Consider the following 21944-nt stretch of genomic DNA (forward strand, 5'->3'; position numbering starts at 1 on the left):
TAAACCTACAGTAGCGCGCTGCAGAGTATCACCGTAATACTTACAACGTAATCGTCACAGCAATAAACAAAGAGTAGCTGTTGTAATTACCTGGAATTTTGACTCTGACGGATAGATTCCTCTCCCATTTGGTTGTGTTGTCTTGTTGTCGATGGCTGCTGTAGTGTGACGGTGACGGCGAGGGCGAGGTGGAGGTGACGGGAGGAGGGAAGGGCGGACCGGATGACGCGAAGTGTCCTACCGTGACGGGAACGACGGTAGTGAAAGTGTGGCTTACCGCGCGCCTCCGTCTTCCAAAACCCAGGAAGTCTGTTTCCCCTGCGCCGTCACAATTAACCTGAAGATGATGGAGGGGAAACATATAATTTATTGTCTCATCACTGGATCTGATTATAATTATAAGTGACGAATGATTAACATTACACTTCACCAATCGAGGATGCGTTGTACTTAACTAAGCATTGTGCAGGAGTCCCTTTAAATTCCACTTATTTTCCAGTCACTCGTGGCCCTAAACATTATACACACAAGTGCAATAAGTGAAACACAACCACTACTCACAGGAGCACAGTCTTGGGCGTCCACGCAGCCGATGACATTGGCGGTGATCATGAGGGTGTCGCCTGGCAGCATGTCTTGAAACATGAACATGCGGAAGTTGAAGTTATTGATGAGTGGGTTCCTCGGATCCCTCTTTGGGTGCTGCTTTGCGATCACCTGATGCAAGACAGAAGATAAAAGACTGTGTGAGACGCTGAAAATTTAAGGAGCAATGCCTTCAGATACTCGGCTCTACTGTACAGGGTTGCTTACACCTTACAAAAAGCAGGTATTTAAATGACGAGCACACATATTACCAAGGTGAGAATAACTGTTGGAATTACGAGTGTACAGTCATCCTTGTCCTCACCTTGTAGGTAGGGTTGCGGCAGCCGTCAGCGAAGACCAGGTCGGCGGCGTTAAGGATGGAGCGTGAACGAGGCGGGCCCACCTTCTGGATGATGATGGTGGTGATGCGGCTGTACTCCCACCCTGCAACACACATGCGCTTAGGAGCCTCCCGCAGTGGCACTTGTCCTCGTGAGGCTGACTTAGTGTGTCACATGAGAGAATGGTAGACTGATATTCCTGCACCCCATTAAAGGCTATATAGCGTCCTGCCATATGAGAGAAGCACGTGTTTCTTCTTATGGTAGATGAAGCTGAATCGTGACTCCCTTTCCTTCCACAAGTGGGTTTTTATTCCAGAATCGCTATAGTTTTCACGTTATTGGCTAAAGATGAACATAGCGCACGCTTTCGTATTCCTCTACCGTTCTGCACCCCGAGCGTCATAAATCACTTGTCAAGGCTTGGTAAGATGTAAGATCATAGCTGTTAAACACATCCCACCTTGAAACCAGCTGAACCTTTATGAAATACTGGTTACAAGGAAGTAAAGACCACACGATATCAAAACCTGAGTGTCTGGTGTTGGATCATAAGCCATAACATACAAGTGACTTTCAAATCACCCGAGCCTTACCGTCGCCTGCCCGCACGATGGATCTCAGCTGCACCTCCTCCCCAAGATCAAGCTCCACCTCTGGCGTGACGATGGAGGCGAAGAGCTGTGTGCCCGGCAGCTTTCTGAAAAGGCCGATCTCACACTCGAACTCCTGCTTTCCACCCTCAAACACCGAGGCTGACGACAACCCTGTGCTGTGGGGCGATAGGGGGAGGGGGTAGGGCTTGGTTATGAGGGTTAAGGGAGTCCACTGGAGAGATTAATATTACAGGGCATTAAGTAAAGAGGTGAGGAATGACTGTGAAGAAAATACAGGACAACAGTACTCGTGCTTCCCTTACAACCATGTCTGTGTGGGGCATTCATGTCCCTAAGACTGTGGGTGGTGGCAGTGATGCCGAACTTAACATTTCAGGTATGTTTTTATATATTTATTTACTTTTTTTATATTTTTTTTTAAGTTACCATGGATGTTTAACTCCACCTGATAGTTCCTGTTAGTTTCCTGATGTCAATGTTGATATATTTTGCTACAGACCTCGAAGTAGTAGCATACAATATCATAAAGTATACCACAAGCATTTTTCTATCAGTGTGAAGAATCTACCAAGTGAAACTTACTTCGAAATCAAGATAAATATAAGAATTTCAAAACTACTAAAAATGCATAACAATATGCCCGTCACCCATTGCAGGGTCAAATATTAGATGGAAATGATGGTAAAAGTGGAAAGACGATGCTAGTAACAACAACGCAGGCTCCCAGGAAATGGAGAGTTAGCTGTGGAAGGAGTCGAAAGACGTAAAAGTGAAGTCTGGTGGGTTACTGTGTTAAGTCACCTGGGTTACGTGGCTGTCAAATCTATACATGTATATTGAATTAGAAAGGCTATTAAGAGACATCGCATCCTTGGACCTCGAATACTTGTGTCCTTTGTTTAATGTGAGATGACGTGTTGTCATGAATGGTTTGCTCAGTCGTGGCTCCTTGCATTGTCGTGTTATAATATGCTCAGTAGGCTCAGCCAAGCTCGCTCCTCCCTTCTGCCAGAAACAGAAACAATAAACAAGTACACATGGCTCAACGTCCTTCCACACTCACCACTGGCAAGACCTTGTGACTGATAAAGGTTAGGGGAACTGTGTATTGGTCCAACGACGGTCGTCAATAAAATCTAATAATACACTTGCATTTTTTATAATTCACATAATTAACACTGTATACTCCCAGTCGTTTGGCGACAAGTGAAACAAATAAGTGTTTTGGATTTGACAGTGTCTCGAAATCCCGTGGTGAAAAGGATTTTCCACTCAAAGCGTCTATTCAAGCAATAGTCAGGATAAAAACCGAGATGCTTGAGGGTCAGTCCACGTGGAGGCGTCGGCACCAGTACTCATGCTGTTAATGAAAGGAACTCAGTAGTCATCGTTTGTCCAAAGAAGAGAACATGAAATGGGGAGTCTGGTGCCTACATGGAATCTTTGGCGGCGTACTTTGCCGTTGCTACCCTGAGCACGTGAGTTTCCTGGGAAGTCTTGTCCTGGGGGCGGCACCTGATGTGGATAATCTCGTCCTCGGGAAGTTTGAGGCCGTTGACCAAAGGAAAACGCAGCTGCAGGCACAACCACGTCTGAAACACACGTCATGGTTTAGACTTTGAAGGCAGACTGCGTAACTTGAATGATAACCATTTGGCTGCTTATAAGAGTAGGTGTGTTATTTGTTACTTTGAACTATTCTAAACAGTTTTCTGAGCAAAATAAAACTCTACACGGCAGAAGTTTTCAATACTCGATTACTCCTTTTGTCGTCAGGGTGTCTTTCGTTAAGTTTGAGGAGAAGTCATATGAGTCTGAGAGTCAATTTATTATAATTCTGTGCACTATATTTCATTGCATATATCTTCAAATAACACAAAAAAGTTTATTAATTTAATCTTTACGAACAAGTTCCTCTCCCATTCATTCTCCTTTTGTACTCCATGTCGTAAATTAATTTGGTGAACCCATTCTCTATCAATTACTTACAACGTCTTTCATTTTAAGTTTCTATCTTCTTTAATGGTTATTTGATTTAAATACATATTTTTTTTGTTTTTATTGATGTTAACCTATTATGGTATGAGGCCCTATACTTATGAGCCCATTGTTGCGATAATATAAAACTACATTCTGAAATGCAGCAGTACTTGTGTGCCGCACCTCTACTACAGTCAAACGGCTTTCTTTGAAGTTACACAGATTTTGAGTCTTTTTTTTATGGTTGTAGTGACATATTAACAAGATTCCTACATTTTTAACAAGAGAAACTATCTTGAGAACCCGTCTAATTATCTCGGTGGCCTTTGAAAATAGTCGAGATGAGAATGCAAGGCGTTTCAGAATACGGGCTATAAGTAAAACAGTCAATCACTACCTCATCTATCCCATCACTTCTCAGCCATCCACCTCACCTCCCCAGTGGGCTGGCGGCACTTGGACACGCCACACCGCTCCAGGTCGGTCACGAAGAGCTGGAAGATGTCACTGGTGAGCTGTGTGGGGATCATCCTGCAGGCCGTGTTGATGGTCGGGTCCACGTTGGGTCGATCCTCGAATACCGGAATGGCGTTGTAGCCCAGAGGAAGCGACAGCACCGCCATGAACGAGCTGGTGGATCCCGTGTCCATGCATTTGATATCTGCGTGAGAGGGATCACAAGATGTAAAGGGATTCAGGCAGCAGTAGACCTTTTAGACATTAACAAACCTGTATGCACAAGTTACTCGTCACTGATCATTGTGTAAGGGTAAACCAACGTATGGAACAAGAGAAAGGTATTATCTACGGTTATTATTGTTTGTAGAGAAGGGTGTAAATATTTATTGGTATGGTAATGCATTGTGGGTATAGAAGTTGGAAGTACACTGTGGTGATGACAAAAATAAAAATTACAAAACGTGTATGCCGAGTACCCAAATTACCCACACGTACGTGCTGTAAGTGCTTAGGAATGGTAGTACATAAAGGTATGCCATTCAGAAAAAAATATATGGAGAGAGGGTCTTGCTGGGGTAGCCAGAGATATACGAGCAACTGACAAATATGAGTGAAGAAGATCGGGGAAAACCTTCCTCATATGGAATCATAATGACTGATGGCAAGAATGATGAAAACCAACGTCATTATTACTTTACTATATTGTTTATCGTAGATTGCAAACTATATACGAATGAAGGATACTTTAAACTGAAAACTATCTTTTATCACGATGCATCAAAGAAAATAACGATGAATTAACCTCGGAAATGTTATAGGAACGCTCCTTTGGCATTCAGTCCGCCATGATTGTTAACTCAGTGATCAGCTGCGCGAGTCGAAGTTCGTTATTGTGCATCGCTCTAATGCCTTTATGACTTTGAGGTGGCTGTGTAAAATTCGTACATGACTGGCATGCAGGTGACACTGTGCGGAACTCTGTTAATCCCTTGGTGAGTGTGAAGGACGCGTGAAAATAATCGTGGTAGGACTCAGCCCGCCAAGGAAGGTACGTATGAAAGGATCTCATATTCAGGTGACGAAAAGTTTTAGTCGTGTCCTTAATGCCAGTGTGTTATAGATAATCAAATACGTATTTATTACTTCAATACCTTGTCTAACTCATGACGTAAGTGGAAATCATGGTTATGTATAGAGTAGCTTGTTGCGTCGACACACACGCTCAGCTCATAGCCAAGAAGGCACGGGTTCGAATCCCGACGCGACGAGGCAAATGAACGAGCCTCTTAATGTGTAGCTCCTGTTCACCTAGCTGCAAGTAGGTACGGGATGTAACCCGAGGGGTTGTGGCCTGGCTGTCCCGGTGTGTGGTGTGTCAGTGGTCTCAGTCCTACCCAAAGATCGGTCACTATGAACTCTGAGCTCTTTCCGTAGGGGAACGGCTGGCTGGTTGACCAGCAGATGACCGTAGGTGAATCACACATTACCTGTGACCTGTGCCTGATCGGAGCCTGGGGGAGGTGAGGGGGAGCTGATGGGCACGGGGATGGCGGGCGGACCGAAGCTTGTAGGGGTGGGTGTGGAGGGTGGCATTGGGACGGCTGGGGGCGAAGGGGAGCTGATAGGCGGCGCTGGAGGACCCGAACCAGGGGGCGCTGGGGCATGAGGGGGCGCAGGTGGTGCTGGTGGGCGTGGGGGTGCTGGGGGTCTCGGTGCTGCTGGTGGGGAAGGTGACAGAGGTGTTGCAGGGGGCGCAGGTGCCGCTGGTGGTGCAGGGGCGGCAGGGGGACCGAAGCTGGGTGGAGCGGCTATCCCTCTGGTGCTGTCCAGGAGCTGTGAAGACGATGGGAGTTAGACTGTGAGTTGTGGCGCCGCAACAACGAGGTCCTGCTTAAATTTAGGAGAAAACGCTTCTGGGATGGAAGTAATGGGACAGAGTGGTCGTGATGCATATTTGTGGCACATGAGGTGACGGTATGTAATAATGATGATAAACTTTATGTACGATACGTATTGGTTTGTTGTATTTTAGAGAAAAGAATATGGTAGGCTAGTGAATAGGAAATAGGATCATAGGTAATGTTAATATTGAAATAGTTATAGGTTATGTGTGTAGACAGAGATATATTGTAGTAATATGTATGTTATGTGACATGTATCCCATCTCTTCCCCATTCCTCATCCCTTACTAATACTCCCTATTTCTCATGATCTTTCTTCCAGTCTATTTCATTATGGTCCTAATTTGTCTATGCATGCTCCTCGTCACCTCTCGCTTCTATCATCTTACTCGCCACCGTCCTTCTGGTGTGAGGCGCAGATTGATAGCCGGTGCTTGGCAGGAAGGGCGACAGATAGCGTGTGCTGGGTGCGGTGACCGAGTGACCATTTCCGACTCCCCGCCAGCCCTTCATGCAAATTTCTTTCCTGTAAGGGAGGCTGTGACCCCTTTGTCTTGTGACAATGGTGTGTGTGTGTGTGTGTGTGTGTGTGTGTGTGTGTGTGTATGTCCAATGGTGTTTGAATGTGATGTAAATTACAGATAAACACGGACTGACACACCCACCAATCCACACACACACACACACACACACACACACACACACACACACACACACACACACACACACACACACACACTTATTTAATGTGCATGTCGTACGTATCAGTTAAAGATATAGAAGTAACAGTTTACATTACCTCGAACGTAACATGAAGTTACTTGTTTTTCAAAACGAAAGCAAGTATATTACAGTTTGTGCGGTAAACACCACATCAAGAAAACAAGTGTACCTAAAATATTAATTAATTTATATAATATATTCAAGTTCTCGGATCACATCAAATTTCATATGGGTATACTCTAGTAGAATTTTGTAACTTGAAATTGCTAATCAGCCCTGTTTACAAACTGCGATCACCTACAAAAAATACAATAAAGTAGTGGAAGTTTTCTGGTTGATTTTAAATACTTAATGAGTAGATGCTCTTGTAAAAAGTGATAAATTGGCACTGCAAATCATTTCGGTGTCGTATTTCAAAACCCTTTGGTCTCTCACGAGGATTATTTTCAAATGCCAGATAGATAGACAGGTTCTCGTGAGTTTTTTCTTAATGATGATGGAGAACCTTTATTAAATAATAAATAGAATCAATATAATCATGAAAACATCCTACCACTAGAGCCTGATAGAAGTAATATTTCTTTTTAAAAAAGATTAGATAGGTTTTCGCGAGTGCGTTTCCTTATGATGCAGAATCTTTGTAAAACTATCAGTAGAATCACGAAAACATTCTTAAACACCTTAATATCTTCAACTATAGAGATTGACAGAAGTAATCAAGATGGAACCCCGAAATGTTTAAGAACATAACACCCGACTTACCGACTGCGAGCGGCGTCTTTTGGATTCCCGAAGGTGTGGGCGTAGTTTTCTTGATGTCGACGCCCCGGAAGCCACGCCCATGCGGTTAACGCCACCCATGCCTTCAAGTTCTGTTTCGGAGTCATCGTCTTCATCGTCGTGCTGGAGTGAAAGAGTCTCTTCTTCCTCGTCGCCGATTTTTATCTCCGAGCTCTGGAAACAGTTAACCAATATAGAGCAAAATTCTCTCTCTCTCTCTCTCTCTCTCTCTCTCTCTCTCTCTCTCTCTCTCTCTCTCTCTCTCTCTCTCTCTCTCTCGTGATTTTGCTTATCGTGTTTGTGTTTTGACGGTGTTAGAGGAGAATTACGAATAGGAGTAATGAGAAGTAGAAAGAAGAGTAGTAGGAGTAGGAGAAGAAGGAGAAGAAGGAAAAAGAAGAGAAGGAGGAAGAGGAAGAGAAGATGTTATGAACAGGAGTGAGTAGAAGTAAGAGGACTAAGAACAGGAGGAGAAAGAGAAAGAAGACGAGAAGTGAATAGAAATAAAAGAATGATTAAAGATAACAGAATGAGAACGAGGAGCAGGAGCAGGAGCAGGAGGAGAGAGGGAAGGAAAGCCAGTAGGAGAAGCAGTAAGTAGGAGCAGAGGGAGGCGTGAAGTTGAGGTATACTGACGGAGGCAACGTAGGTGGCGTTCCGTCGTGGTCTCGTGTAGCTGATGAAGGAAGAGGAGTTGGAGGAGGAGTTGGAAGAAAAGGCGTTGTCGCGGCCGTACACGGAGATCCTGATGGGTGAGGGGACGCGGGTGGCTCCACACACCCACACGCCCACCACCGCCCACGCCACCACCACATGCACGGCCGCTCTCATCTGTCCGAAGAGAAAAAGAAAGAAATTAAATACAAGATGATCCTACGAATACCTGATTTTTTTTATTTATTTATTTTATTTATTACCATGTTCTTAAATTATCAGATTGGTTTTAAAATCGTCTTCTTTTTTTCTTTTACTCGTTGTCTTGTATTTCTTTCCATTCGTTTTCTTTATTCGTTATCGTTTTTCCTTCACTTTCTTTCACTTCTTTTTTCGTCGTAACATTTCTTCCTCTCCTTCCTTTCATCCCTGATCTTGTGCCTTATATGGCATACTCATCCTTTCTCTTCTTTTCCTCCTTCCCTCCTCCTGTTTCTTCCTTGGTGGAGGGAGAGACGGGGGAGAGACATTAAGCCATGATGCAGCTCTCCAACTCGACTCATCGCCAGGAGGAGGAGGAGGAGGAGGAGGAGGAGGAGGAGGAGAGTAAAGTGGTAGTAGTGACGATGTATGTAGTGGCAGTGATGATTGTGTATACTAATGTGTGTGTGTGTGTGTGTGTGTGTGTGTGTGTGTGTGTGTGTGTGTGTGTGTGTGTGTGTGTACAAGAAAGTAAATACAGGTAACAAGGAAGATAGCCTTTGCAATTTGATCTCTCTCTCTCTCTCTCTCTCTCTCTCTCTCTCTCTCTCTCTCTCTCTCTCTCTCTCTCTCTCTCTCTCTCTCTCTCTCTCTCTCTCTCTCTCTCTCTCTCACCTGTTCAAAGTCTAACACAACACCTCCACACCTCCGCACCTCAAATATTTACCAACTGGGCGGACTCAGGGTAACTCAGAGCTGCATGTCCTTCCCCCAACCAAGCCCTTACTGGTTCTGGGAGGCTCTGCTCAACACTTCACGTTCCTTGACAACATACTACCTCCACTGATATTTTCAAAGGTGTTTCTGTGAATAATATATGCATTTAATCATTCATGCATTATATTATTTCTGCAGGTGGTTTTTAGAGGTGTTTCAATGGTTAGTGTTGCTTGTAACGTCCCCAGTGTGTTATTTTAAGGAGTATAAACGAGGGAATGATGGGCAGTGACGAGTCCTTTCCTTTATATTCTTGTCTCTTTATATTGAATTGTATAGTTAATTTCAAAGAGTATCGTAAGGGTCAAGTAGTCCGTTACTGTTTGTTATTTCTTTGTGCATTTTTGTGTGTATCATGTTTCATTTTTTTTTTCTTTTTAAGATTTTTAGATGTTATAGTTATTAATTGAAACAGTTTCACTTTTGAGACTTTTTTTTTTGTACTGTTATAATGACAGAAGACGTATTCGGGTATATAATTATTTAACGTATTACTATAAAATCTGGAACTTTCTTCCTGTTTCTGGATTTCCCCTGCTTACGAGTTGAACGGTTTCAGAAGAGGAGGCATAAAAACACATCAGAAACTAAATTCGCCTTTATCTCAGTTTTTCTCCTGTATTTGAAGACGGCATTTGAAGTGTATTTATTTATTTATTTTTTTGGCCACTAATTAATAAAAAAAAAGTGTCCAAGTGTTATTTCCAAAACCAAAGCAAATGTTAAGTAATGTGTTATATATTTACTGTAATTCCAAACGACGTCCATATCTTCCAGTTATTATAGTATCCAAGGTAGCTACTATTCCCAAGACCCCAGCTAGTGTTAGCACGCCAAACTAATCCAGTGTTTAGCTCACACCGCGGTTGTTTTGAGTAACAACTTCAGGAGGTGTAGTCATATGAGGCGAGATGGGGAGGTCAAAGTGCCGTCTGGAGGGGTCACGAGAGGGCACGGCCCGGGAGGTCACCTAAGGAGGCCACTCTTAATGGTTGGCTGAAACGAGAAACTCGACGCTACACAGACGGAGCCACGTCGAGGCAGGTCCGGCGACGCATACAATTAGTGACCTTCCCCTGGGCCTGTAAACTCTCTCTCTCTCTCTCTCTCTCTCTCTCTCTGGGAATAAACAAGGTACTGATAGTGCAGGAAAATACAAGAATAAAGCACAAGGAAAGTTTAAGCGTATAAGAGTGTGGAAAGATATGTGATTGGGAGAAAGGAAAAAGGAAAAGGAGGAAAAGGAGGAAAATGAAAAATGTGTGTGTGTGTGTGTGTGTGTGTGTGTGTGTGTGTGTGTGTGTGTGTGTGTGTGTGTGTGTGTGTGTGTGTGTAGGAAATAGGAAAGGGGGAAAATGAAAAACAAAAATAAATAATGTGTTGAAAATACCGAAAAAAGGGGGAAGGGAAGAGAGTTGAAAGAAACAAAATAAACAGGAAAATGAAGAGATAAGAGAAGGAAAAAAGAGAAGGATGTGTATGTAAGAAGACGAGCCTTTGGGAATAAGAACAATTAAATAATAGATAAAGTAACAGAAACATTAATGTTTGATAATACATAAGCATCACAGTCTATGTTGAAGGATTTTGGTATACGTTATCAGAACTTAAATGAGTGTCACCCAGGCGGATTATTTGTACATCAAAGATTCAGTGGCTCAAAAGTTTACAATAACTGAATTAAATTGGCTAGTTTATAAGTACATCAAACATAGTTAACTAACAATAAGATATTCACTTGTCGTGGAAGATATGAACTTCAGTAACACCGCATCTCCAAATGAATGCAGAGAATCGCGACTATAATGTTAACATGATGACTGTAATGGCGTCATCATAACGACCATAGTGACTAACGTTGTCATAAGGCGCTCAAGAGGCCTCACTTCTTGGCCGCCACCTTTTTGAGTACTTTCCTCGCCTTGAAGGTTTGCCGCCTCCGTCTCGCCGCCTGCAGGCGTGTCTTGACCCAGGCCTCTACGGCGGCCACCTCGCCAGGCTGCCCGCTGATGGTGACGGTGTGGGACTGCGCCACACTGAGCAGCTTCTCGTCCCCAGGACCCACCAGGTGGCACCGGCATACCGGCAGCCACGGCCAGCGTCACCCGGGCAGTGTTCTGGCGGGGTGCGGCTGCCTCTCGCACCTGTGCGTCGATGGCCTCGAGGTGGCCAGTGCATGGCGGCAGCCACCTGGTTGTTGGGGTCCTCGAGGGTCACGTGGCTGGAGATGCGGTCCTGAGGGAGGGGCACTGCCACGCGCACGGTGGGGCAATCACACCAAGGTTCACGAATCATCTCGCCTCGGGGACCGATGACGTGTTGCCGTCTGCCCAGCGGCACCGTCAGTACGACCTTCACCGAGCCCTGCCCCCAGGACTGCCGCACTAGGTCACAGGAACACTGCTGTGGGGCTGCGTGGCACCGGGATTTGGCAGGATGCTTCTTTGACTTACGCTCGGCTCCGCAGCCTTGGGGGTTTTCTTCTTCCTCGTCCTTATCATAAACAGAGGCTGAGCGTTTTGTCTTCTTTCTGCAGACCACCTGCCACTCTCTGGACACATCCTCCTCCTCCTCCTCCTCCTCGCGTGCACGATGCACACATACATACACAGAAACGGGCATGGTAACGTCTTCATTCTCAATCCGGCAGTGTGGTAATAGGTCAGGAAGAGTAAAGTTGTTCTCCATCTCCACTCCACCACTTCCTCTCCCATTCATGACTCCTCAGGCTTGCCTTTCCTCCATCGCTTGCTGCGTCATATGATCCCGTTGTTGCGGCGCCATTAAATCAGTCAGTCAATCAATCCCTAACTTCCTCCATTCCCCATTTCTTTTCTCCATATCTCCATCCTTTCTTCCCTTCCCACGTTCCACAGACTCTCTCTCTCTCTCTCTCTCTCTCCTCTCTCTCTCTCTCTCTCTCTCTCTCTCTCTCTCCTCTCTCTCTCTCTCTCTCTCTCTCTCTCTTCTCTCTCTCTCCTCTCTCTCTCTCCTCTCTCTCTCTCTCTCTCTCTCTCTCTCTCTCTAACTCTCTTCCACTCAGCCCAGCAGGATGATCACAGTACAACTACAAGTCCCCGTCACTTAGCGGCGCCGTGTGTTGCTATTGACCTCTAGTAGACGCCAACATTGTGAAGGTAAACCCACCCTCTCCCTCTTCTGCTCGTCACCGTGTTAGAAGGTGAGGAGAACACTGCTCAGGGGTTCATTCTTCTGTCTGCAAGCTATGTGTGATATGTAGTGAAGCGCTTAGCTATTTTTTTTTTTTTTATTTTGTACCCTCGCCTTGAGTTATTCGTTCTTTCTTTCGTGTTGGTTTAAGTATTGTGTCTTGTGCGTGTCATCTTGTTTGATTTATTTTCTTCAGAGGTTTAGTTGTATTGTATTCGTTTGCATTGGTACTTTTTATTAATTTATGCTAAGACGTATGATTAACCTGCGGTGTTATATAGTGAATACATAAGGGAAGGTCTTGGCTTTCCCTGTATGATGCATTATGTCTATCTATTATCCCTGTTTATAAATGTTTCTAATCTTCTGTTGATATTGTTTTTGATAAATTAATTACGGAAATGTACAAACATGTGTATGCATTTATGTTACATATATGTGCCAGAGCGCTTCAGAAATCTTGTAAACACATCTCTTATTTTAGGATTGAATGTCTGCCATCGAGACCTGCATGCCCACCCACACTCGGACCTGACAGTACATTATGATCCTGACCTCTGATAGTGTGTGTGTGTGTGTGTGTGTGTGTGTGTGTGTGAGTCTTGCAAAGTAGTATGTAAAGCGAATAAACACATCACTGGTCAACGGGGGAGGAAATCAACAAGTGGTGGACAAAACAGAGGGTGGCAGCGGGACTCACGGTAAATGTCAGGCCGAGACAGGTGAATGGGGCTCAGGTGCAGGGTGGACACGAGGGATAAGGAACCACTAGATGATGCATAATGGACAGGAGCTTAGAGTAACCGGTCACGCGAGTAGTTGGGGATGCAGGGACAGTGTGTATGTAGAAAACGAGGACGACAGAGAGGAAGTGGTATGCATATGATAAACAGCAGCAGAATAATCAGACTTAGGGATGGCGGGTAAGGTGAACGTGTACCTCGAGAACGCGAGATAATTAAGCAGAAAGTGGCTGGGAAAAAAAAAGGGACAAAATGGACACTATCACCTCAGGACAAGACACGTGAAGGGTGGAGACGTTCGTGCACAAGGTTATACTGGATCCAGAACGAACTAGATGGAATTAGGTGGAGGTAGAATGAAGCATAGTAGGTTTTGTGGGACATGACCTAATTAAGACATCTTTCACATCTTTCCCGACTCTCCCTGCGCCCTCAATACCCCACCAACCAACCAGCCAGCCACCCAGCCAGCCAGCCAGCCAGCCCAAACCAGCCAACCAGCCACCGGTCTTGCCAGATTTCTTGAATACCCAGAGATGAGTGGCGTAATCAGATGCTCTTTTTTTTTTTTGGCCTTCCCTCCCTTCCTCCTTCTCATCCTCCTTCCTACCCGCCCGCCTTCCCGCCCTCCCTCTTCCTCGTTTCTCTTCTTCTCTCCATTAGGGCATCTGAGGAGCATGTGCACTCGCTATTATTGCCGTGTCCTCCTCTTGGACACTCGGGTGGTCGTGGATGGAGTACTTCCTCGCTCCGCTGTATTTGCTTATCGTCACCATTTGTGGAAGGGAAAGAAACCGAGGAGACGTAGGAGCAGGAGGAGGAGGAGGAGGAGGAGGAGGAGGAGCAGGAGGAGCAGGGTGTTTATGTCAGCCACTCCCGGAACTGTGTTAAGTGTTGTTGTTTATTTGTTTGTTTACCTGTGGATTGATTGTCGTCTTGGTGTCTGGGTGTTAGTCGTCGTTGTATTATTATTATTATTATTAGTTTTTGCTTCTTTCTTCTTTCTTTCTTTCCTCTGTTTCTTCATCTTGCCCATACTACTACTACTTCTACTACTACTACTACTACTACTACTACTACTACTACTACTACTACTACTACTACTACTACTACTACTATCATTGTCACTACCCCCAGCACCATCTCCACTATCACACTGCCCTCCCTTCCACGTCAACATGCAGCTATTCATTTCCTTTCTCTCTCACTACTTAATTTCCTTTCATGTTGACAGGCAGACAAGCTATAATAAATATCAATCCCAGGTCATGTTCGCACACACACACACACACACACACACACACAAGCAGCACCTCCCTCATTAATTTCATCGTCGTCACATCTCCGTCGGGTCATTTTTCCTCCTGTAAATTCTCTCCTAATCTCCTTCGCGTCGTTCGGATTCTATCGAGTTTTTCATCTGGCTTCGTGTCGCGTCCCCACACCTCCTCCCGGCGGCAGGAGGAGGCGATGACGGAGCGTTATGAAAAGCTGGCAGGAGGCGAGGCAGGTGACAGGTGAGAGGTGAGAGGTAGAAGGATTAGGGGGATGGAAAAAGAGAAAGGAATTTAGGAAACAAAGTGGTGAGAAAAAAGTAAATGAATACAAAGATAAAAAGTAAAACTGATAAATAAATAAATATATAACGGAGGAATTGGACTGGGAAACAAAGTGAAGAAAGAGACATGCAGACAAAAAAAAAAAAATAATATCCGTGGGTTTTGTTTTTATTTAAGTTTTCTTTTTTTTTTTTTGGTAGTTGACGAAACTTAGGAAGATTTAGTGATAAGAAAAGAAAAGAAACCAAGAAAAGAAAGTCGGGAAAGATGATATACTAAACAGACTGGGTGGTAAATGGAGAAAGATGGAGTTGGTGAATGAGGCAAGAAAGAAGAAAGGCAGGATGGATGATACACTGCGGTGACCAGAGGATAAGAATGGGGTGGATGAAGAGGACGAAGAGAGATAATAAAAGTGGAAAAGAGGACACACAAAGAGGATTAGATGATAGAAATGGATGAGAATGAAGAAGTGAAGAAATAAGGAAAAGATAAAATAGTATTGATAACCGTACAGATAAATAAGAGAAGAAAGAAGAACTGTAAATTTGGTGACGTATATTAAGATTAATATTCCAGTCATCCTGCTTTATATTCAGTCAGTTTGATTTTAACATGTTCATTCTCCCCTTGGTATTCTCCTGCATGTCATCTCTCCACCCTCCTGTCAGCACGCCCTCAAGTCTCACTCAGGCGCCTGCCGAGGCCAACACTTGCTGCAAATGTATGCTAAGATGCACTTATGACTTATGCAGTAACTCCCATCGCTGCGAGTGGCTGGGTGGCGCCTCATCCACGAGTTGCCTTCCTCAAGAGTGCTTCCTTAAGGGGTCTGCAGCTTTCCCTCACTTCTCCTTCCCCTTTCGACCTGTAATCTTTCTGTACATCTTTTCCCCCACCGTGCGCATCTCTCTCTCTCTCTCTCTCTCTCTCTCTCTCTCTCTCTCTCTCTCTCTCTCTCTCTCTCTCTCTCTCTCTCTCTCTCTCTCTCTCTCTCTCTCTCTCTCTCTCTCTCTCTCTCTCTCTCTCTCTCCATTTGTAATCATTCTGTATATCTTTTTTTAAGCATACTTAGCATACTTAGCATACTTCTCTCCGTCTATTTGTCATCTTTCTGTATAGGTTTTGTCTTTCTAGGTATATGTCTTCCTTTACCTGTAGCTGTCTTTCTTTTACCTGGACAGTCATTTATCTACCTGTAATCTACAATGGCACCTCTATCTTCCATGTATCTTCCTTGGACAATAAAAAAAAAAAAAATGTGCAAAATACTATACCACTTATTTGAACTGGTTGATTCAGAAAAAAAATGTATTTCACTGCGTCAGATTGCTTAGTAAAAAAGGAAAAAAAAACATTACATTATAAAATTATCTGAATATGATTTATATTGGTATATTTTTTTTCTATTTCTTATAGTCAGGTTACGCAAAGCTGAGTCAGGTTTAGTTAGGGAGCAGACCATAGGCTGAAGACATCTTGACTGCAATTAATAATGGAAAAAGTGGACATGGGCAGGACAGGTCATGCGTCGAACAGATAATAGATGGGCAATTAGAGACACGCAATGGCCACCTAGGGCTGGTAAAGGACGGCAGGGCGGACAGAGAACAGATGCAGAGATGTGATAAGAAGTCTTGCCGTCTTGGCGTGGAACAGACGGGCGGCGGACAGAGAGGAGTGGAGAAAGTTAGGAGAGGTCTTTATCCTGCAGACATGGACACTGATGATGATGATGGTGGTGGTGGTGGTGATGGTGGTGGTGATGGTGGTGGTAGTAGTGATGGTGACGATGATAATGATGGTGGTGGTGGTAGTGGTGATGATGATGTTGATGATGGTGGCGATAATAATGATAGTGGTAGTGGTAGTAGTGATGATGATGATGATAATGATAATGATGAATAACAGAGATGAGTGAATTACAGAGATGGGTGAAGAACATTAGTAAAAGGCATGGGTGGACAGATAACAGTTTCTTATGAACGAGCCAGACAGGTTATTGCTAGGCTATAAAGCATGGCTGATTGCATATATAGAATGATAATGATGATGATGATGATGATGACAATAGCAAATTACTGATATTTACTTACGTATTGTGCCTTCTACGATGATAATGCATTAGGTTAGGTGAAGTTCAGGTTAAGTTACTGTCATTACTATTATTGCTTTTTTATTGGCGGGCAGTGGGAACCTTTACGATGAGTCAGGCAATAATAATCATGCCCCAAACACCCTGGCAATATATCACAGTGATTGTGGCTGCACCTGAACTTACTCTTAGGGAATCATATGCTTATCATGCGAGTGTTATCCTATTAATATGAGAGCGTCGCTTATGCCGGAGTGAATTTAAACAGGTGAACAGAGAGAGAGAGAGAGAGAGAGAGAGAGAGAGAGAGAGAGAGAGAGAGAGAGAGAGAGAGAGAGAGAGAGAGAGAGAGAGAGAGAGAGAGAGAGGTTTTAATGTGTTTTTAATGTTAAGAAGCTGTATCATCTGTACTCAGTCTTTCAGTCCAGCCTGCATGATGTTGAGTGGCAGGAGGAGGAGGAGGAGGAGAAGGAGGAGGAGGAGGAGGAGGAGGAGGAGGAGGAGGAGGAGGAGGAAGTATAGGAACAGGAGCAAGAGGAAGAAGAGGAGAGGCTGGAAAATTAATAACATAAAGGAACATAAAGAAGGATAAAAAGAAAGAACATTTTTATTTATTCCGTTTTCAAATCCAAAAAGTAAGGCTGACCGTATGTGTGTGTGTGTGTGTGTGTGTGTGTGTGTGTGTGTGTGTGTGTGTGTGTGTGTGTGTGTGTGTGTGTGTGTGTGTGTGTGTGTGTGGAAGCAAATGAAGCTGTGTACTCGTGAAGAGCTTGAATGAGCAGTAATTGAGGTGCTTCATCACACTGAAGGAGGGAATGACTTTGTGTCTGATGAAGAATGAGGTGGAGGAAGCAAAAACAAACGAAAAGGGAAGAGGTGAAGTAGGAAGAAAAGGAGGAAGAATCGGAAAAGGTGAAGGAAGAAAGAAAAAGGCAGGTGAAGGAGGAGGAGGAGAAGTAGGATGACAATGAAGAAAGAAGAGGAAGAGGCGAATGAAGAGGTGAATGAAAAAAAAGTAAAATACGTTGATGATAGTAATGAGGAGGAAAAGGAGAAGTAAAATGATAACGAGGAGGAGAAGGAGGGGGAGGAGGTGTAAGTAGGAGAAGAAATGAAGGAAGTATCTGTCAGGACTGTGGTATTTTTAACTAGAGAGAGAGAGAGAGAGAGAGAGAGAGAGAGAGAGAGAGAGAGAGAGAGAGAGAGAGAGAGAGAGAGAGAGAGAGAGAGAGTGCTGGTAGATGGTATATATTAGTAAAAGGCATGGGTGGACAGGTAACAATTTCTTATTAACGAGCCAAACAGGTTATTGTTAGGCTATAAAGCATGACGGATTGCAGGGCGGTGCTGCAGCCCATAACACAAGGCACTAGAATAAATCTTTCGTAACAATAAAACTAAAAATAACAGCACAAGGAGAAGTATTGCATTGACCTGTAACACGAGACACTGCAGTTAATTTCATGTTATCATACACAACAAAATAACATAAAGAACGACGTATTTGGGACACTAAAGCTCAAAATAACAGGATAGAGAGAAGAACTGCATTTATAACACAGGGCATTGCAGTTAATTTTACGTCAATACTCAAGAGAATGATACATGAAATCGCGTTTTGGTACCTAACATTTTCAAAGTAATAAATGTTCGGAATATTCAAGTAAGTACAAGTGGTGAAGCTTTCCTTACCTTGCAGTAAAAGTGACAATGATGCAAGGAAAATATTGCATTAATGTCTAACGGTTTCGAGGAAGTAAATGTTTGGAATATTCAAATAGTACAAGTAGTTTCCTTAGTTTTTCTTTATAATAAAATCAGATGAATAATAAAAATGATGCTTATTGTTTTCAAGGAAGTAAATGGCTGAAATAATCAAGTACAAGCAGAGTATTTTAATGATATACGTAATTAAACAAAATAACATTAAAGAGAAATTGCAAATAAATGTCAAGTGTTCTCGAGTGTGTAGATATTTCGAATGATCAAGAATACAAGTAGAATTTTTGTTACCAAGAAAACCCAATAGAATAACACAAGGATGAACCGTACATTGATGGCAGACTTTTCATGGGAGTAAGCATTTAGAATAAACGAGTGTACAAGTAGTCCTTTCCTCTTCTCTCTTTCACCTTTCCCTTGCATCCTTTACCCGCCTCGTTCCCCTACCCACCTCGATCTGTCCTGGCCCACGTGCCGGGTGTGGTGACCAACCCACGCTAATGGGAGTGTTGTGCTGCCAGCGTCCAGTAAATCATGGCAGGGAAGACGTAAGTGGCTGCAGCGGGCAGTCCACACACCGGCGGGATTAAGTTTCTCAGTCTTCATCAGGAACGCTAAGCTGAGTCGTAACTTTTGACGCTGCTCCTGTGACTACACTTAGGTCCGATAGCATGAGGAAGAATACATTGAAGTTCTTGTTTCAGGCGCATCGAAGTGTCTTATACTGTCCAATTTGTTGATATTTTCTCCATTTTCTTCCTTATCGTGCCTTATGACTCTGGCTCTGCAACTTCTCTTAACGTCCCCGGTTGCACGAGGAAATACACTGAAGATATTCATTTTAAGCGCATTAATCTCCTGAAGTCTGCTTTTTGCCAGCACTTTCTTTCTTATCTTATGACGTTGCTCCTGCGACTGCGTTTTATGTCACTGATTGCACGAGGGTAATGCATTAAAGTTCTCATTTTAGGCACACCGAGTCTCCTAAAGGACATGGCACTCATTTTTCTCCCTTAACACTTTCGAAACGACACACTGTACGAGTAATATCCCACACGCACAGCTCCTCGCGTGTCAATCGGGCATATTCATCTCTAGGCATAAATCACGCGCCTCGCCCAGTCCGGGACACACACAAGGGCGATAGTCAACCCCTGTTTCCACAGCGACCCGCCCCTCTGGAATACTGAGACTTGGCTGTAAGTTAAATGACGATAAATTTCAACAGGATCCGCGTGGCATCATTGGTCATTACCTCTCACATCCTCATGCTCTCTCACACTGCCTCTCACTCTGAACTCTCACTTTCATTACATCTTCCACTTGTTTTGCTGTAGGGATGTAGGAAACTGTACTTCGGTATTGTAAAGGAAGAGAGAACGGACGAAAGGGATGGGAGGAATGGAACCACAAGGACCACAACGACTAGGATCTCACGGGATTGCTGTTGAAGGGAAGTGAGAAGGGTGTCAGTGAATTAGGGTTAGCCACAATGACCAGGATGTCGTGGGGTCGTAGAGGCAGTGTGGTGAGAATGATGTCTGGTATATTAGAAAATGCTATAAGTGTGTGTAAACTATAAATAACTTCATTAAGGGGACGGAGACTTGTCCAGTATTTTTAGCGGTGTATATTATTTTTATCGAAGCTAAGAAGAAGAATATGGGACTGTACCATGTTTTGTTTTCATTTAATTTTCATATATTTGTTGGTTATCTTAGTTATTATTCACCTCATTCTGGATCTTTGCCGGAGTGCGTGACTGAGAAAAAAATGTTAAAACTTCAATTCACCATGACGATCTGCACACTTAAAAAATCCCTCCTGTAAACTTAGTGAATAAAGGAGTAATAAAACAGCCCATCCAATATGCCTGGAGTTATACTTAATTGGCTGTCAACAGGAATCAAAACCCAATTATAAATACCAGTCTTGGATAATGCATCTATGACTACTGCCTCACTAAACTGGCGTGGCAGGTAATTAGGAAACATATGATTTTAATGTCGCAGAGTACTTTATTGGTGTTGTTCTTGGAATGGTGAGTGAATTGAGAGTATTGTTTTATGAGTGTTATTTATGTGTGGAAACTGAGTCATGACGCAAGAACTACAGTAGATGGTGCTGCCTCTCCCACCAAGAAACTGACACAGGCTGGGATCAGATTCATGAAAGAGAGAGAGAGAGAGAGAGAGAGAGAGAGAGAGAGAGAGAGAGAGAGAGAGAGAGAGAGAGAGAGAGAGAGAGAGAGAGAGAGAGAGAGAGAGAGAGATTGAAGAATTGCCAGGAATCTATTAATATTGCTACCTTTGCTACTACTACTACTACTACTAAACTTTTACCACTATCATATTTCTCCAGCTTTTCCCTGTCCATTCGTCGCCTCTCTCTCTCTCTCTCTCTCTCTCTCTCTCTCTCTCTCTCTCTCTCTCTCTCTCTCTCTCTCTCTCTCTCTCATTCCGGAGATAATGCTGGCGAGGCTGTTAACATTCTTTATGATAATGTAGGCGAGGGACGGTCCCGACGATCAATTAGACAGACAGCAGTGACGGCCCTTCCTGCGTCACCCCGCCAGACACGCGCCCAGGCAGCAAGAGAGAGAGAGAGAGAGAGAGAGAGAGAGTTTCGATGGCTAATATTTATCAGCATGAGATTGGAGATAAGGAAATATATGAAGTGGCTATTTCTATAAAACTAATCTTACGTAATAAATGTGGAAGGCGAAGAAATGAAAGAAAATTAATAAAGGTAGTAGTAGTAGTAGTAGTAGTAGTAGTAGTAGTAGTAGTAGCGACAACAGCAGCAACAATAGCAGTAAAAGAAGAATAAAAAGGGAGGAGAAGAAGTTCATTATAATCAAACTTGTCTAGCTAACTGTGCCTTGCTGATGGAAGGAGATGACAGTGGTGGAGGAGGCAAAGATTATCATATTGAAACAAGTCTGAAGTGAATATTAGCATCCTGGGAGAGAGAGAGAGAGAGAGAGAGAGAGAGAGAGAGAGAGAGAGAGAGAGAGAGAGAGAGAGAGAGAGAGAGAGAGAGAGAGAGAGAGAGTTTTCACAATTAATTTATTCTCTATGCAAAATATGTTGTCCTATATATAGCATTCTTTCACTCACTCTCTCTCTCTCTCTCTCTCTCTCTCTCTCTCTCTCTCTCTCTCTCTCTCTCTCTCTCTCTCTGGCAGTGCATAATATATGAGTGTGCATTTTTCCCCCTGTTAGCCTTCCACTGCATAACTTTTGTATGGTAACGTGACCCCTGCATGCCATTGTTTGTCCATTGCTCTTCCTGTGACCGGCTATGGTCACTGTATTATCGCTCACGTCTCTTTGTCTTCCGTCCGAAATATTTTGACGTCGCTTAAAATTAATACCACGACCTGGAAAATATACACCTTACCTTGTTTCCTTATGACCTTACGTTGTTATGACGAATCTGAGTTGACAGTGTGCAGGAGGAAAGAGGGGAGTTATATTAAGAGGAATCATGGAAAAAAGAAAGGCTAAGGAAAGATATGCAAGTGAAGGTTGTAGAAGGATAGGAATGGGTGAGAATGGGAATGGAAAGTGATGAATTACAAGGAGTTAAAAGGATGGGAATGAATGGGTGAATAGGGAGGGGTGAAGATGG

The 21944-nt window shown here is 43.7% G+C and overlaps 1 protein-coding gene across 3 annotated transcripts in view; it reads right to left on the bottom strand.

Moving 5' to 3' along the window:
- The window catches only part of LOC135107910 (uncharacterized), a 70004-nt gene that overhangs the window by 1214 nt on the left and 46846 nt on the right, over positions 1-21944 (bottom strand). For 2 of the 3 annotated variants that reach the window (XM_064018286.1, XM_064018287.1), the window contains exons 2-10: positions 8026-8220; positions 7372-7563; positions 5473-5818; positions 3961-4187; positions 2981-3138; positions 1526-1701; positions 911-1032; positions 562-717; positions 91-337 (exon numbers count right to left, since the gene is read on the bottom strand). In XM_064018286.1, the coding sequence (XP_063874356.1) occupies positions 91-337; positions 562-717; positions 911-1032; positions 1526-1701; positions 2981-3138; positions 3961-4187; positions 5473-5818; positions 7372-7563; positions 8026-8220 (1819 nt within the window). The remainder of the gene's footprint in view (positions 1-90; positions 338-561; positions 718-910; positions 1033-1525; positions 1702-2980; positions 3139-3960; positions 4188-5472; positions 5819-7371; positions 7564-8025; positions 8221-21944) is intronic. The other variant, XM_064018289.1, reaches the window with a different exon arrangement.

This window comes from Scylla paramamosain, chromosome 16 (assembly GCF_035594125.1).
Source record: "Scylla paramamosain isolate STU-SP2022 chromosome 16, ASM3559412v1, whole genome shotgun sequence".
Lineage (NCBI taxonomy): Eukaryota > Metazoa > Arthropoda > Malacostraca > Decapoda > Portunidae > Scylla > Scylla paramamosain.